Source organism: Erithacus rubecula, assembly GCF_903797595.1.
Source record: "Erithacus rubecula genome assembly, chromosome: 4".
Classification (NCBI taxonomy): Eukaryota; Metazoa; Chordata; class Aves; order Passeriformes; family Muscicapidae; genus Erithacus; species Erithacus rubecula.
Genome location: NC_136686.1, coordinates 32182993 through 32199322, shown reverse-complemented (window position 1 = coordinate 32199322; position 16330 = coordinate 32182993). Strand labels below are relative to the sequence as shown.

General features: G+C 50.2%; 2 protein-coding genes across 5 annotated transcripts in view; one reads left to right on the top strand and one right to left on the bottom strand.

The window, feature by feature from the left end:
• SGSM3 (small G protein signaling modulator 3) overlaps nucleotides 1-10461 on the top strand; it is a 28603-nt gene extending 18142 nt beyond the window's left edge. Inside the window, exons 12-22 of the mRNA XM_079304686.1 lie at nucleotides 3118-3245; nucleotides 3516-3671; nucleotides 4190-4244; nucleotides 4654-4703; nucleotides 5943-6095; nucleotides 6186-6256; nucleotides 6561-6609; nucleotides 6830-6915; nucleotides 7272-7394; nucleotides 8817-8877; nucleotides 9258-10461. Of these exons, the coding sequence (XP_079160812.1) occupies nucleotides 3118-3245; nucleotides 3516-3671; nucleotides 4190-4244; nucleotides 4654-4703; nucleotides 5943-6095; nucleotides 6186-6256; nucleotides 6561-6609; nucleotides 6830-6915; nucleotides 7272-7394; nucleotides 8817-8877; nucleotides 9258-9341 (1016 nt within the window). The 3' untranslated portion in view covers nucleotides 9342-10461. The remainder of the gene's footprint in view (nucleotides 1-3117; nucleotides 3246-3515; nucleotides 3672-4189; nucleotides 4245-4653; nucleotides 4704-5942; nucleotides 6096-6185; nucleotides 6257-6560; nucleotides 6610-6829; nucleotides 6916-7271; nucleotides 7395-8816; nucleotides 8878-9257) is intronic.
• Nucleotides 10462-11263: 802 nt separating this feature from the next.
• MRTFA (myocardin related transcription factor A) overlaps nucleotides 11264-16330 on the bottom strand; it is a 93955-nt gene continuing 88888 nt past the window's right edge. For all 4 annotated transcript variants that reach the window (XM_079304671.1, XM_079304670.1, XM_079304668.1 and 1 more), the window contains 3 exons: nucleotides 15940-16116; nucleotides 15494-15554; nucleotides 11264-15075 (listed from right to left, as the gene is read on the bottom strand). In XM_079304671.1, coding sequence (XP_079160797.1) covers nucleotides 14576-15075; nucleotides 15494-15554; nucleotides 15940-16116 — 738 coding nt within the window. In that variant the 3' untranslated portion in view covers nucleotides 11264-14575. The remainder of the gene's footprint in view (nucleotides 15076-15493; nucleotides 15555-15939; nucleotides 16117-16330) is intronic.

Genomic DNA, 16330 nt, shown 5'->3' with positions numbered 1-16330 from the left:
TCTTCATTTATGAGCCAAGCCAACATATATCCAGAAAGGGCTCAGTCAGGATAGCTTTTGCAGGGGTTTAAGAGTAACATATTTCTTGTCTCCATAAGAGCCCTTTCTGCTGTAAGCCTCACTGTCATCATCTTGAAATTGGCTGGCCTTCTTGAAATTGCCACATGCAACCACAGGAATTGTTTTTCCGGAAGAAGACAACATGCTGAATTTACAGGGCTCAAACGATATTCCTGTTGTGGTTGAAATGGCCTGAATAAATCTAAAAATGGGCTTTACTGGTCTTTCCAGAGAGGAGCTTTTTTGATGTTCTCCAGGAAGCTGATATATTGTCACAGGCTTCCTACAAGCACACAGAGCATTACATAGAAAAATTATGGTAGAATACCCACGATGTTGTAAAGTCAAGCATGCAGAAGTGAAGAAACACAGGAAAATTGCTTGTGCAACTTAAACTCAGAGTTTTTGTATGTAATGTTTTCATACAGTTGGTACAGACTGAACTGGCAAGGAACAGGGCTTCCACATGCACCTTTCTTGTGTCTCAGTCTCCTTCACAGTTTGAGTATTTTATGAAACTGATAGTGAGTTATGCACATGCACAGAGATAAACTTAAGTTCAAGCTTCAAAATATATCAGTGGTAGAACAGAGATAGTTTATAGACTTTTCTCATTTTAGTGGAGCTTCTGTACAATGACCATCATGTGTTTTATATTGCATATTCTTAGTATTTAAAATGTTGGTTAAAACTGAGAAGTTGTCATCTTGCAGCAGTTTACCACAATGGAAAAATTCAGCCCAAGTTAGAGGAAGGAAAGCTCGTATGTGATAAATTCACCCCCTGCTGAGAACTGGCTGTCAATCCTAAATATAAAGTCTGCTGCCTTTGATAGTTACTGTGTAGCTACTGGTGTTTAGTCTTCATCTGGGAGGAAATAAGAACTTACCTAGAGTTTAATTCTTCTTCCTTAGAGTGAATTCAGATATGGTAGTAACTTGGGTAGGAGCCATAGAATCACAGGAGCAGTGTTTAGAAGAGACCTCTCAGTGTCTGTATTCCAGTGTCTCCTGCCTGAATGTCTCTTGCTCATGCTAGGTCAGGTTGGTCAGGGCTTTCTGTATTTGAGATTCAAAGAGTTGAACTAGCTTTACAGTGCAGGAAGAGAAAGAAATAGCAAAAGTTAATTTGGTGGAAAGCAGAACATGCAAGAGGTGTTTCCTGTTGTGTGGGCATTGCACCAAGGGAATGCAGAAGAGCTTGTCCTGTGCAGAGCTGTGCAGCTTGTCAGTCTTTGCAGGCTCAAAGTAGAACCTCCTCACATGTGGCTGAGCATGCTGTGTGGTTTCCTGTTTGGAAATGTGGGTGTTGAAGTTTGAAAGTGCATGTGTTGTGTGCAGTGAGGTGAGTCTGGGGGACATGCCAACTGCTTTCCTCTGTACCATGTCCACTCTAATGCAGGAGAATGTGGAACTTGCTTCCCACATCCCCTATTTGTATTCAGCTGGGATTGATCTAAGTACAGAGTAAGAGCAGGGTATTTTGGCCAGATGGGACTGAGAGATGACAGAAAGAATCAATGATCTATGTAAAAGAAAGCAGCCCAAAGAGCTAGTGTAGCTGTGGTTAAGTTTCTTCTCTAGTCACATTCTATTTTAGTAGCATGAAATTTCTGGGAATCCCCAACGTCTAAGTGCTCACCTATCTATTTTCAATCATTGCATGTCTAAATAGTAAGAGTTCTTGCATGCTCTGTACCTCCCCCTGGATACAGAGGAGATTTTGTTATTTTTTATTGCTTGGACTGGGAGTAACTATGCCCCACAATTTTTCTGGTCCAGAAGCAAAGTTCTGTTTTCTCTTAAGCTCTGTGTATCTGATGTATCTCAAATAATTTAATGTAGCAAATAGAAAAGAATTATAAAAATAATTTTATATCTAATTTTGTGGTTTTATTTACGTTCATAAAGTTTGGGTTTTTTCAGTTAGGATCACATGATTAGAAGATGCTGTTAATCATTTTTCAGTTAGCAGAAACTTAATGTGTATATAGCTGTTGTAGCAGCTCAGGCCACACTTTATTCATATTGGGTTTTCATAATGCTGCTAGAAGATAAGCAGATTACCAATTTGCTAGCCAATTATTTACTTGGCTCCTGAATAAAAGCTGTGTTTGTATAAACATTGAAGTTCAGTGAGAAGTACATTAGTTTAAATGTTAATTTTGTTAATCAAGCTACCACATCTTCATTATATTATAGAGGGAACAAAAAATAGATATATGAAAGTACACTTTGGATTTAATACAAAATTATTATTTTAGAAAAATAAGCCAATGGTACATTGTTCCCAAACATCATGTACTCAGTATTTAAGGCATTCAGATACTGAATACAGATAACTGTCTAAAGAATCCATCCCATCAGGTATCTTTCTGCATAAGATAATAGACATAGGCTGTCAAAACTCCTGGGGGGATTAGTGACAGTTGAAAGATGCTTTGGTAATTTTTACTTTGGGCTCGTGATCATTTCTGTACACCCCAAATATTTGAAGTCTGGCTCTTAAGGAGGTTGAGGTCTCTCGTGGCTCTGACTTCGTGACTGGCACAGGAAAGTGGGCTGTCTTGGTTTTTCAGATCTTTTCCAGGACTTGGTGAAGAATATGCTTTCAGCCTGTGAGTTATACAAATATCAGAAGTAATTTAAATATCAGAAGTAATTCAACCAAAACCTGATTCAGTTTCAAGAGAATTTCAGTTGAAGGGAATTATTGCCAGTTCCCTAGTCTTGTGTCCCATCTTTCAGCTGACTATATATTGTAGACACTTCTCTAAAGTAGTAGCTTGGTATACTGAGTTTCCCAGACAGATCAAAGATGACATATTCCCGTTCCATCTGCAGTTTGAAGTATCATCTCCTTAAAATTTGATGCAGTCAAATTGGTATTGCTATTTACATTATTGAATAGATTGGCCTGCCTTAGTTTAGGTATTTCTGATGTTAGGCTTTTTTGGTTTCTTCAGAACTAGTAATTTCTAACAGCAAGAAAAAAAATAAATACCATGTACTTGCTTTCCTTCCCTCACCTTCCCTCTGGCTGCATGGGCTCCATCAGGGGATGATGATCTGGAGGCACTGAAAGCCAAGAACATCAAGCAGACAGAGCTGGTGGCTGACCTGCGTGAGGCAATTCTCCAGGTGGCACGGCACTTCCAGTGTGTGGATCCCAAGAACTGCATCATTGTGAGTAGAAACAGCTGGATCTGCATTGCTGTGTGCTCCAGGCATGGGTTTTGAGTATTCAAATGTTCCTGAAGTGTGGGCTTGAGAAGGAACATGGCAGGTGTAATGGCTGAAGGGTGAGGCTTGCTTAATCCATCTATGATGGAGGAGGGCTGTGCTGAGAGGTTGCCTGCTGGCTGGGAGCAGGGAAGGGTTTGGGAACAGGAGCAGGCAAGCTTTGACCGAGTCACTTGTGGACTTTGATTTCTCTGGCCATGTGATGCCTGCTAGGATCTGACCCCAGACTACAGCATGGAGAGCCACCAGCGGGACCACGAGAACTACGTGGCGTGTTCGCGCACGCGGCGCCGCCGAGCCAAGGCACTGCTGGATTTCGAGCGCCACGATGACGACGAGCTGGGCTTCCGCAAGAACGACATCATTACGGTGTGTCAGCCTGGGGACAAGCACACCCAGCTTGTCTGGGGTGCTGCACTACCTCTCCTGCAGGGAAAGAAGGGAGGAGATGAGCTCAGAGCCCAGTTAGGAGCCCAAGAGAAGCAGCTGGTGCTGCTAGGGACTGCCCGGGGATGAGGCAATGTGTTCCTGTGAGTGTTGTCCTGTGGGTTTTCTTGCTTCCACCACGAAGGCCCTTTCCTGTCTGCTGTACAGCTGTGCAAAAGATAGATTTGGTCCAACCCAAATTTAACACTGCACACTGAATTGTGATGGGACTATAGAAGCACCCCTTTGCATTTATCTGTGAGCATCCCGTCTGAAACTGGGGAGAAAAAGATGTTTGCAGTAGCTTGTGCCTTTGCAAGCCCTGGGCCATGTGAGAAGAGAATATTGGGAAAGCAGTTGAGAAGAAAGCAGTTCCTCACTGTGGGCACACAGCCAGGCAGCTGTACCCCTCCTGCCACTGCAACCCCTTCAACTGGTGTTTTTCACTCCCTCTTTTTCAGATCATTTCCCAGAAGGATGAGCACTGTTGGGTGGGAGAGCTGAATGGACTGAGAGGTGAGAACAGGATGGGTTGCACTGGGAAGAGTAGAGCCACATGCAAAGCATCCATTCATCGACAACAACTGCTCTGGCAGTAAAGGCTCTGCCAGGTACCCAAAGTATCTGCCAGGGGCAAAGGAAACATAGGAGAGCAATCATGCAGTCACTATCTGGTTACTTGTTGCAAACATCAAGTTTAGGCTCCATCCTCCTGGCACGGGGTGGTTGGGTGCATGTGCACTGCTGCGTGTGGGCAGTGTCCTTTCTTGTGCAACTGCCTTTAGAATTGTGATTTTGAAGCTGCTTGCTTCCTTCTTTGGGGGTGGGCTCTATGAATGCTGATTTATTCTCAGCTCCCACTGGGCTTTGTGTAAGGATTTCTCAGTATTTTTGTCAGGCTCATCTCTTTGTTCACCCTTTGTAGGTTGGTTTCCTGCAAAATTTGTGGAGATCTTGGATGAGCGGAGTAAAGAGGTACTTAGAAATCCCACAACTGCAAAAAAACTTGACATGAAAAGAAAGGTTTATGTCATTACTGTAAAAATCACAGTTGAAAAGAGCCATAGATTTCCCTCCAGTCTGTTTGGTTTCTCTGGCCATTGGGTGCTTTGTTATGTGATCAGGTAGCTTATGTTCCTAAGCTTGTTTGCTCAACTTCCTCATGCTGACCAAGTGGAGAATGAGGGCCCCAGTTGGCTGCCAAGGCACCTGTGTAGGATGCCTGGGGTTGCAAGGGCCCCAGAGGTGAAAGCTGAGAAAGCAGCAAGGAGAGAAGCAGGGCAGTGTTTCTGTCTGCTCACAGCTGTGTTCTTTCCCTCCTTTGGGGCTGGACCTATGGATCCTGCTCATGCTTTGTGACAATGACAGTAAATTATTTCTAAGCAGCTGTGCCCAAGGAGACAATCTATCTTGGTTCCTCTTACAGCTGGGAGTGATGGCATGGCCCTTAACTTATCTACAGCAGATACTTCAATATGTCCTTAAGATTGGGGTAATGTGCATGAGACAAACATCAGCAGCTGTTGACCTAAGCAGTTTTCAGGGGAAGTGGAGACGGCCCAGTTGTCTCTCAGCATTTGGGGAGTGAGGAAGAACTCAAAGGCTAACCCAAGACCCCCTAGAGAAGCTCCCAGAGAGATGTCACTATTGACATATTGCTTCCTTCACACTCTCTCAGGGCTGGCTCCTTAGATGCAGATCACCTCTCTGTGCATAGAAATGTCCTGCACAGCTGAGTGTTTCTCCTCCTAACTGTGGAAACAGAGAGGATCCCACTTTATGGGAGTGTTAACAATGTCAGTGTGAAACCTCAAAGTGGTGTATCCCCTGACCTGGAAATTGCTACCTGGTTCTGTTGTCTTGGCTTCCAGCAGCTTACAGAGTAGCAGAGACCCTCAGTGCAAGTCTCTCTCCATACCTTAGCCTAGCCAGCATCACACCATCACATTCCTGTATGCTGAATGCTGCTGGGATGGTGCTGGGGTCACTGAGTGCTGGGTTGGTGTGGTCTCCTGGGCACCACCTGAACACAGAGGTCCCAGGAGATCCCCCACAGTAGCAAAGAACACAGGACCTTATGCAGACATGATAGGTATATGGTGGGGGAGGAGTTCTGGTGGGCACCTAGGAGTGGAATTGGTCTGTGCAGAGGTGTAGGTGAGTGGACCACCTGCATGCTCTGCCCCCTGAGAGCTGGCTCTTGCTGTTCCTCAGTATTCCATCGCTGGAGATGACTCTGTCACAGAGGGGGTGACAGACTTGGTGCGAGGAACACTCTGTCCAGCCCTGAAGTCCATATTTGAACATGGATTGAAGAAGCCATCTCTGCTGGGGGGGGCCTGCCACCCTTGGCTGTTCATTGAAGAGGTGAGATGTCCCAGTTCCTTTCATGGGACAGTGTTGCCAGAGGTGACAGGATGTAGGGCAGGTGTGCTGAGTGTCCCTCTGTTCCTCCAGGCTGCAAGCCGGGAAGTGGAACGAGACTTTGACTCTGTGTACTCTCGCCTTGTGCTCTGCAAGACATACAGGTCTGTGCCCTGCTACTCTGTGCTCAAACTGATGCTGCTCTGCACCTTGGCAAGGCTCATGGTCTGCCCCATCCTCCTGTCGGTATGGGGTCAGCAGGCTGCTGTGCCTATGTTGACCTGGGACTGGCAGTGGCTCCTGTCCCCTCCCCTGGGCTCCTGTGTTTGCCTCTGGGTCTGTATCTGGCTCTCCCTTGACTGTGGGGGTACCTCTGGGCTCAGCAGTAGCATGAGAGCTGTAGGGTTATGAAACAGGAAAGGCCTGTGTGTGCCCAGGATGACTGGGTCTCTGCTGTGATCTTTACAGACTTGATGAAGATGGCAAAGTCCTCACTCCAGAGGAGCTGCTTTACCGGGTGAGTGCTGCCCCAAGCCCAGCCAGAGCCCACCTCCTACACTGGGGACATGTCCTGTGGAGATGGTTGGAGGAAGATGCTCAAGAGTCTCCCAGACCTTCCCTTTGCCCCTCTGGTGCTAGTAAGGGGCACTGGTGAGGGTGGGAGCTCCGGGGAGGGCAGCATTTGGCTGTGTGCTGAAGTGGCTGCCCAGCAGTAAACACACCTTCCCTCCCTGCAGGCAGTTCAGGCTGTGAACATGACACACGATGCTGCACATGCACAGATGGATGTGAAACTTCGTTCTCTCATCTGTGTTGGACTCAAGTGAGTCATCTGGCCCTGGTACCCTCAGCATTTTGGGTGCAAACAGCTTGGAAGGGACAGAGTGGACTTAAGAGCAGCAGTACTTTCAGTCTTAGGCCACAGCATAGTTTTTCTTCTCCTCTCACTGCAGGCACTGGGTGAGACTTGTTCCTTGTGCTGGCCTGATTCCTAGCTGGAAGAAGGAGCTCCTATTGTATGGAGTGGCTGACACAAATTTACTGGGTTATCCTGTTCCCACTGGGGACAGGGCTGGGGATGGGGGTCCAGGCTTGGGTTGAAAATAGACTATCCCAGAGGGATGGGGTTTCTTTTCCCTGGCTGCTGCTGAGTAACAAGCCTGTACCCCATTGTTGCAGCGAGCAGGTGCTGCATTTGTGGCTGGAGGTGCTGTGCTCAAGCCTGCAGACCGTGGAGAAGTGGTTCCATCCCTGGTCGTTCCTGCGCAGTCCAGGCTGGGTGCAGATCAAATGTGAGCTGAGGTGAGTGTCCCCATGGCATGTCCCCACGCCATTGTCTGGAATAGATTTCCTTCTCCTCTGCCAGAGGTGACTCTCACTATGGCTGGGTTTGAGCCCTCTCCAGTGACTTGCAGCATGGACTGTCCAGACATCCCAGCCACAGAGATTTCCTACTGTATGCTGGGGCAGCATCAAATCTCTGGACACTTTATTGTGAGGCACTGTGCCTGCCTGATCCAAGAGCAGAACTTGGCTCCTGGGGACCCGTTGTGACAAGCAGGCAGCCTTTGCCTGCCAGCAGCCTCCTGCTGTACACCTACTCTGATGGAGAGTCTGCCTTTTCAATCCCACTGCTCTCCATATTCTTTGCTGCCACTCTGTAAGTCGAAGCAGGGAGCAGGGAATGTGCTAGGCAGAGTTGGACAGTCATTGGCTAGGAAGGAGTCAGTTGTTGGGATGGATAGGGATTTGACAGGAAGGTCTCACAAATACATATGTTTAGCAGAAAGATCTTTGAATGTGGAATCTGAAGAAGGAATAGAAATGAAAGCAAGTTTTGATAGAGAAGAAGAGAATTGCTGAGCCAGTCTTAATGGATAACTAAGGCAAAGGGTGTGTTAGTATGTGAGTTAGAGGGGGGTTTTATAGCTCAGAGCAAAGGATAAATCCATTTCAAACAGGAGATGTTTTTACCAAGCAAAAAGATTCATAGGCAAACAAGAATGCCTGTGTTGCAAGTAGAAAAAAGGTCTCAGAATTTTCCACTGCAAGAAAAGTGAAAAACAATTTCTACCTTAAACTGTAACATACTAAATTTCTGCAATTGGAAAATAGCAGCATGGATATGGTAATGTTAGTAGTTACGATAGGCTACAGGTAATAGTAAAGGTATTGATTGGTTGTCATCTATTAAAAGTATATCATGCATTGTAAGCAGAACTAGAGCTGTCTTCAGAGGAACCCTCAGCTGTGGCTGAAAAGGCTGTAGGCTGGGCTCTTCTCACCCACAACCCGTGAATTGCTGTGTCATCTGGATACAATGAACAGCATTTTAAAGAGCCACCTGGAGCCCCTCATCTGTTTTTGTGCTTACAGTCAGTGTCCCACTGACTCCCTGGGTAGGTGAGGGAGTGGTGTCAGGGCTGCCTGTCCCTCCCTGTGCTGCTGCACCAGGCTCTGTAGGGGCTGCACTTGTTCAGGCTCCTTCTTCCAGCCTAGGCCTGGATGTGAAGCCCAGCAAGAAGGGGGAAACAGGGAATGAGTGACTGCTGCTTCTTTTCAACACCATCAGACAAGGAATTTCATTCTTGTAAGCTTAGTGGCATGCCAGGGCAAGCTGGGGAGACTGTGTATTTGTGTGCCTGGGGCAGCAGTTGTGGGCAAAGGCTGAGAGTGTGGTCTGGGGGCCTGTTCTAGCATTGCTCTCTTCTGGTTTTGTTGCAGAGTCCTCGGCAAATTTGCTTTCAGCCTCTCTCAGGATTGGGAGCTGCCAATAAAGAGGGAGGTGAGTAGGTGATATCTCTTATTCTCTCACTCAGCCAGGGGCTTCACTCACTGCCTCCCTCTCCATCTTTGTGCTTCAGCCCACCCTTTGCCTCCTCTGGAGCCAGCTCCAAAGGCTGTGGATGGGCAGGCTGTGTGGCAGTGCTGGCTGAGGGGGCTGCCTGCCCTGCCCAGCTGGGGCAGGGGAAGTGACAGGCTCCATTTCCCCAGTGCTCTCCAAACCAAAGGGCCTCTCCCTGTGCCAGCTGTGCAGAGGTGGGAAGTGCAGGAAGCTGCTGTGTCTGGGTGCCAGAGGCCTTGGCGTGCTCAGGCTCTGCCTGCACACAGCCTCCTGTTTTCTGGGTGTGATGCACTGACCTGGCTCTCTTTGTCATCCTGCAGGAGAAGGAGAAGAAGCCACTGAAGGAAGGGGTGCAGGACATGCTGGTGAAGCATCATCTCTTCAGCTGGGACATAGATGGGTGACCCCCACCCTGCCCCATCCTGGGGACCTTCTCGATGGCGCACACTCCTCTCCTCCACCCCCTCATGTCTCACCTCCAGCCCTTCCCCTCCCCACCCACTTGTTTCTGTGACAAAATCCCCCGTGGAGGCTGCCAGACCACCTGGACAGATGGAGCAGTGCCAAGAGGCTGAGCTGCAGACCTGAGGGGGCTGATGGTTGAGGGTGATGCTGCAAAGGGACAAGTGTGTTCTGGCTACAAAAACCAAGTGCCCCCTCCCAGCTTTCCACATCTCTGCCACCCCCATCTTCTGCTTTCCTCAGCCCTGCCTCCCCACCAGTGCCAAGGGGAGCAGCCTGGCTGGAGCCACTGTGCTCTGCCCTGTGGGCTGGCAGTTGTGGGGGTGTGTCTGTGGATGCAGCTGTGGGGAAGAGACAGCCCTTGTGGGGTGGCTTGGATCCATGAGAGCTGGTGCCATTGACAGTTGGCACTGCAGCTGCATGTGGAATTGGGCTGGTGAGAGACTCACTGCTGTACAGGAGCAGGGAGAGCACATCCCCTCCCCATGCCAGCCAAGAGCTCCCCTCTGCTGGGGGACACGTGACAAGTTCCTTAGTTCCTTTGACCTGGAGCTGAGGAGGGGGAACTGGCATCAGTTTCATCCCATCTCAGTGGCACTGGTGTGGGGTGTTGACAAGAGTTGCCCAAATTTATCAGCCTGTTACCACTGTAACAGCCTTAGGGGATGGTCCTTGTCTTCTCTGGGAGCAGACAAAAACCACTTCTCCCCTAAACAAGAGTGTTTCATGCTGTCGTTTCAGTCTCTAGATGATTTTTACTGTTAACCAAAAAGCTGTAAATTTACTCCAGGAACATGTATATTTTGGCACCGTTGTAGCTCAGGACAAGGTTTAGGTTGGAGCTGGCTCAGGGAGACTAACTCGTCCTCCTCGCCCTGCAATGGCAACGGGGACACGGGTCAGGAGTGGAGAATTGCTGCTTTGTGGTGGTGGCTCTGGATATGGAGTCTGTGACTTTCTACTGAAAGCGCTTGTCTGTGAGCACAAACTACTGATGGGATGACACTAGATTCTTACTTTCCTTTATTTGGTGGGTTTGTAAATAAAAACTGCGTCTTCGGAGTGCTGGGCTTTGTCTTATTTTGTGACAGGGCCAGAACTCGGTTTAATTTTTCCTGTCTGCCATTTGACAGATGTGCTGGAACTGAGGGAGCTCCTTGCATTGGAGCAGCCCACAAGGTCAGGCAGCAGCCAGGGCAGAGCCAGTTCTGCTGCCAGCAGTGGCAGCCCTGCCTCGCCTCTGCACCACCAGCCCTAAGAGCAGCTCCACAACAGAGCCCCAGAAAAGCCAGAAAACACTGGGAACTACAGGTTGTAGAGACTCTGCATGGGGAGGACCCTTAGGAAAGGCAGAGGGGCTAGCAGAAAGCAGGGCTGGGTGGTGGGGACTGCAGTGTTGTCTGCTTACAAGTAGTGTCTGTAAAAAGCAGGTGTTGGCTGAGCTGCAGTGTGGGACAGTAACAGGGCACACACCCTTGGGAGAGCTGTTTAGAAGTCCAAGCTCGTGGGAGGATGGAAGTTGCAGTTAATGTTTTGATTTGAAAGTGAGTGTTTTCAGTGAAGGCAATTCCTTTGGAATGTGGCCGTGGAAGGGGCAGTGTCACTTCACCACCACTGTGGTCCAGACCAGCCTGCTGGGCTGGGGGAGACTCTAATAGTTGCCCCTGGTAAAACCTGCTTCTGGTTGCAGGGCAGGTAATTTCCATACACTGAGAAAATCTCCCTGCAGCTAAGGAGAAGCCACCACCACTTAAGCTGCTTTTTTCAGGTTTGAAAAAGACACACAGGGATGACCCACCCTTAGCTGGAAAAAGCACAATACCCCAAGCCCTCCCACCAGCATCAGAAGTTTTTGAAAACATGTCTGTTTGGAATTTTTTTAATAAAATGGATTTTTTTTTCTTCAAATATTTGTAACTGAAAAAATAATTCAATTTAAAGATCCATTCTCTCCCCCATTAACTTGTCACTTTTATCCTTTTCCAGTTGAATACTCGCTCTGGATCTGATGCCCCAACACCATCTGACTCCGATGGTGCCGATCAGCCCTCGCCATTGGCTGCATAGTGGAAGGGAGAGTGCGTGCTAGTCAAATACACATTACAAACAAGTAGTGGTTACAGCAGAAAGATTCAGGATTACATTCAAGGTAGAGGCAGAACAACTTTGTTTTTCCCAATGGGTGCAAAAATGCAGGGAAATACCTCTTCCAACAAAGTACTATTGAACTATTATTCAAAGAAATAATAGTAAGAAAGCAGAGAACTGGGCAAGCCTGCTCTGGGCACTGCTTGGGGAAAAGACTTTCTAGCATTTCTGGGGCTGAGGCACCACCTTCTCCTTTGCCCACAGGCACAGGGTTATTGCTCACTCCCCTGGCAGAAGCTCCATGTGCAGAGGGGCTCCCACAGGCTGGCCAGGCTCCTCAGGACATGAGGCTCAGGGTTCTGTTTCCTCTGGGCTCCTTGAAGTTTTTCAGCCAATGCAAGCATGTTAGGCAAAGTCAGGGTCACTGAATTCCTACAGTTTCACACCTGATGGTGGATGGGTGAAGGTGAAAGGGAGCAGCTGTGAGCTCAGCCTTTCACCAGCAACCTCTGGGAAGGGCTACACTGGTATTAGGCATTGGCATCTCTCTGCCAATGACTGGAGTACCTGGCACAGGGCAAGGAACTAGGGCTGGGTAAGGCAGGACTGCAGCTAGAGTGCTCCCACCTTCCTTGAGGAGCTCATTGCACTTTATTGGTAATTTCCTTCTTTACTTAATGGCTGCAGATTTGTAGTTATTTGTACCAAAGCATTCACACAGCTGGTTTTTTGGGGGGTTATTGCAGCTATGGGCTAAAAGAACCTGATTTTGCTCAAGTCTGACAAACAGGCAGCCTCATGTTTTCCCCTTAGCATTTTGGAGATCCTCCTTAGAAACTCCTTGCCTGGTCCCCCCACAGCTGGGCAGCTGCCCTGGCAGAGCTGGTAAAAGCTCTGTAAGGTGATTGATAAGTCCTCACTGCTCCCAGTGAGCACCTGGACTGCACCAGGAGACAATTCAGGGAGGGCTCGGGAGGATAAAGGGGATCCCCACCAGTCTCTATTATTTCTGACTTTTAGGATGTGACACTGTAGCTTGAGGAATAGAAAGCCTGTGGGGAAGGGGGAGGGGGGGTGTCCTCCCCAGCCTGGACACTGAGGGAGGGAATAAGAGGCTCCAACTTGCTTACAGTTCAGGGCCAGAGGAGGAAGGAGGGAACAGAAGAAGCTGCCAGCAGGCTCCCCCTGCAAACGATTAAGGAAGTGGCTCCCCATGCAGTTAACAAGCAAAGGGCTCAGAAAAGCAAGAGGATATCCCAGCTGCAAACAGGTGTGACCCCACCCAGCTGCCAGTTCAGTGACTGAGAAAAAGCACTTTGTGCAGGGTGGGCCTGCCTGCCAACCTGCCTCACCACGGAGCAGAGGTACCAGCACCCCTGTGGCACAGCTTCCCCCTGGGAAGAGAAGTTGATACCAGAGTTGCAGGGAAGCAGCACGTGGCTCACAGCTACCCCTCCCCAGTAGGAAGCTCTGTGACCCATTGTGAGGGAAAGGTGGAGACAACATCCTCAAGAAGAGATTGAGAAGGATGGCAGTTGATCCTTTCATTGCCTAAGCAGGTCAGTACCTCCCTCTGCATGCCTTCAGAAGCCTCCCCCACCTCACTCAGGAGGAGCAGCCTGGACCCAGCTCAGGACCAAAGCAGGGACAGACTGTGGCGAGGTGGCCACATCCACGTAAGCCGTGTCCCACCTGCTCCGTATGGCTGTGGGTTACTACTGGCACAGGAATTCTAAAATAACAGCACAAGAGTGAGTCACAGGCCTGGTGCTCCACCGTAGAGCCCTGCCCAAGGAATAGCATTGTCATGGTTCTGAGGTCCTGAGAGCTTGTCCACCCTCACCCTCCACTCCTCAGTTTGCAGTTTTCCCCAAGGCACCAACCTGGGGCCCTACAAGGACACAGGGCACCAGCTCAAAGTAAGCAGCCATTTACTTTTGCCTTTTACTCTATGGGACTGGAGGGAGGGAAGAGCAGATGTCAGCTGTCCATTACTTGCTTTCAGGCTCCTCCCCAGAAAGGGGCCCTCACAGCTACTGAGCTGGGACCACTCTTGTAGTCCCACTTCCCCTTCCTCACCTACAGGGTCCAACATCCATCCCCAGCTGCTGCTTTCCACTGGGGCACGTGCTACAGCGAGGCACCAACACGGCAAAGGCAGGAGACAGATTGCACATGGCCCCCAGTGATATGTTACTGATTGCCAGCTGTGCCCCTCAGCTGCTCCCCAGGACACACAGGCATTTTGTGTCCCTGCCCAGGCTGACTGCCCTGCTCACCTGGGGGTGTCATAAACTGTGGGAGCTGGGGGCAATGGGCTGTGCCTGACAGCAGTTTTAACATATAAGGATCTGATTTTAGCACCTTAAAAACTGTTCTGCAGCCCAAAGCAAGTGAAGTGAGCAGGCAGGCCAGCAGGCCTCTGCCAAGCTCAGCAATATTTGGGAAACCAGCTTAGACCAGGTTACCAGGTTGGTGGGGAGCCCTGGTTCCCTTTGGCTACATTTAGAGCAGGTGCCGGTTCTGCCCAGCTCCTGCCAGCCCTGCAGCGTATCAGACCCTCCCCTGACAGATGCAGGTGGTGCAGAGGGCAGCTGCTGTGGGCCCCAGGCAGCCTCCTGCCTTTGTGTCCTGCTCCAGAGGTAGAATCCCCTTCCACAACCGTTCAGACCGCCCGTGCTGGGGCAGCAGAGCCTCCTTTCTCCACCAATCCCAGCAAGGCGCAGAGTGCTGCTGCTGGAAACAGCTCAGGCCCAGTCATGCTCTGTCCACGTGAGGGAACAATGCGCTGCCATCGCTCCTGCCTGGAGGAACAGGGGCTGCTGGCTCTGTTCTCACCCCGGCTGGGCCAGGCTGTGTGCAGTGGGCAGGAGGCCACCAGCCCCACAGCTCCTCCTGCCTCCTGTGTCCCCCCAGCAGCCATTCTCCCTGCCCTGCCCGGCCCAATGCCGGCTTCACGCAGGAAGGACACTGTTAGGGGAGGAGTACAAATACGAGGAGCTCTTTCTTTTTTCTCTTTTTTGGTTGACTGGCCTCTTCCCTCTGCATGCCTGTGCCCTCCCATTCCCTTCAGTCTCTGCTCACAGAATTACAAGCAAGAATCCCAGTGCAGCTGCAGATCATGTCCATCAAGAAAGTCTGTGGAAAAGAGGCTGGGAGCCGTGGTGCTCAGGGGAGCCAGGCTCATGACAGAACCCCCTGGCAGCTCCAGCCAGTCCATGCTGTCCAAGTTGGCCTCGGCCAGATCCAGGGCTATGCCCCCAGACGGCTCGTGAGCAAAGTGCAAATCCGAGGTGTCCATAGGTGAAGGCGGGTGGTCCAGGATGGCCGAGCTGCTCAGCATCTCGCTATGGAGGTCGTCGATGAGGGACAGGGGCTCCGGCCCGTCGTGGCCCGCCGTCAGCAGCGGGAGGCCGGTGCTGCTCTCTAGGAAGTCCTCCAGCCGGCCCACCAGCACCGGCTGCCCCAGCGACACCAGCACCGCCAGCTCCGAGGAGTGCTGGCTGCCGGCTGGGGGGGAACCCGCCGGGGCCGCGGGCGCTTCTTTCCCGGCTGGGGACGACTGATCCTTGAAGTCAGCAGAGATCTCTGTACCGGGAACAAACAGGCCAGGGTAAGGGAAAGTCTGGCTGAACACCAGGATTCCTCCCACCCACCAGGGCCACGGACACTCCCCAGACCAAGCCATCACTGACCACCAGCTGGGATGAGGAAACATCCCGTGCCTGCGCTAACCTCGCTATGGGGTTTTCAGCCCACCGCCACCAAATTCCATCTCTCTCCAGTATCTCAGAAGCAATGTGCCCACATTTGATGCAGCAGAGCCACCAAGAATCACAGAATCATATGAAGACCTGACTGACATCTCCCTCAGTGCCTTATGACTACTGCCAGTGCTAAAGACACTGGAAGGGACACCAGAGAAAAAAGCAGAGCCATGACAGACTTTCCCCTTGGTGTTCTACAATCCCAGGGACTATGGGAAATGCTGGCCTTGTCTCCTTACCTCCACTTTCAATGAGGATATCAAACAGGTCATCCATCTGCTGGCTGGAACAGCCATTCTCCTGGGAAGAACAAGTGCAGGATTACTTTCCTATTTACTAGGGGAACTTCCACCTACAGCAACACTCTTGTCTGCTGGCTCTCCTCCCTTGCCCCAGGGACGGGGAAGTTTTCTAGCAAGAATGAACAGGCCATGACATAGCACTGTAGTCCTCTGTAACCCAGGCTGTTATTGGCTGGGAAAATATGGTCAGCAAGGACAATGAATGGCTTGGGATTTTTAACCTGTGATTTAGGGTCTGCCCCAAACCCCCCAGAGGAAGTTCAAGGAGGAAGCTGCAGTTTTGTCTCCATTCCCTATCACTGGCCCATATCATGAAACTAAGCAGATTTACAATGGCAACTTTTTGTCTGTACAAGGAAACAAGGGAGGATAACAGTTCTCACCTGGGCCTTTGGCTGCTGCTTCACGGCCTCGTCATAGCCTGGTGGTGGCTCTTTTATTGGGACTGGGGGAACTGGAAGAGGAGGTGGAGGAGTCCCAAAAAGCGGCGTGTGCTGTTGCTGCTCCAGGTCCATGTGGGAGGGGGAAGGGGCAGCAGGAGAGCCAGGCTGCGATGAGGACTGCTTAGAATGAAGACAGAAGAGGGAATGAATGCAAATCAGGGAAAAGTCTACATCAACTCCTGTCTCACAGCTGCTTTGAGAGACCATCACCTCTCCCTGTGAGCACCGCACAGCGGTCTGCACTGCTCTGCCCACAGCAGCCTGCCTCCATCCCTGAACTCTGTGCACCTGGCTGCAGAGGAGGACAACAAATTTCCCCTCCAGCTCACAG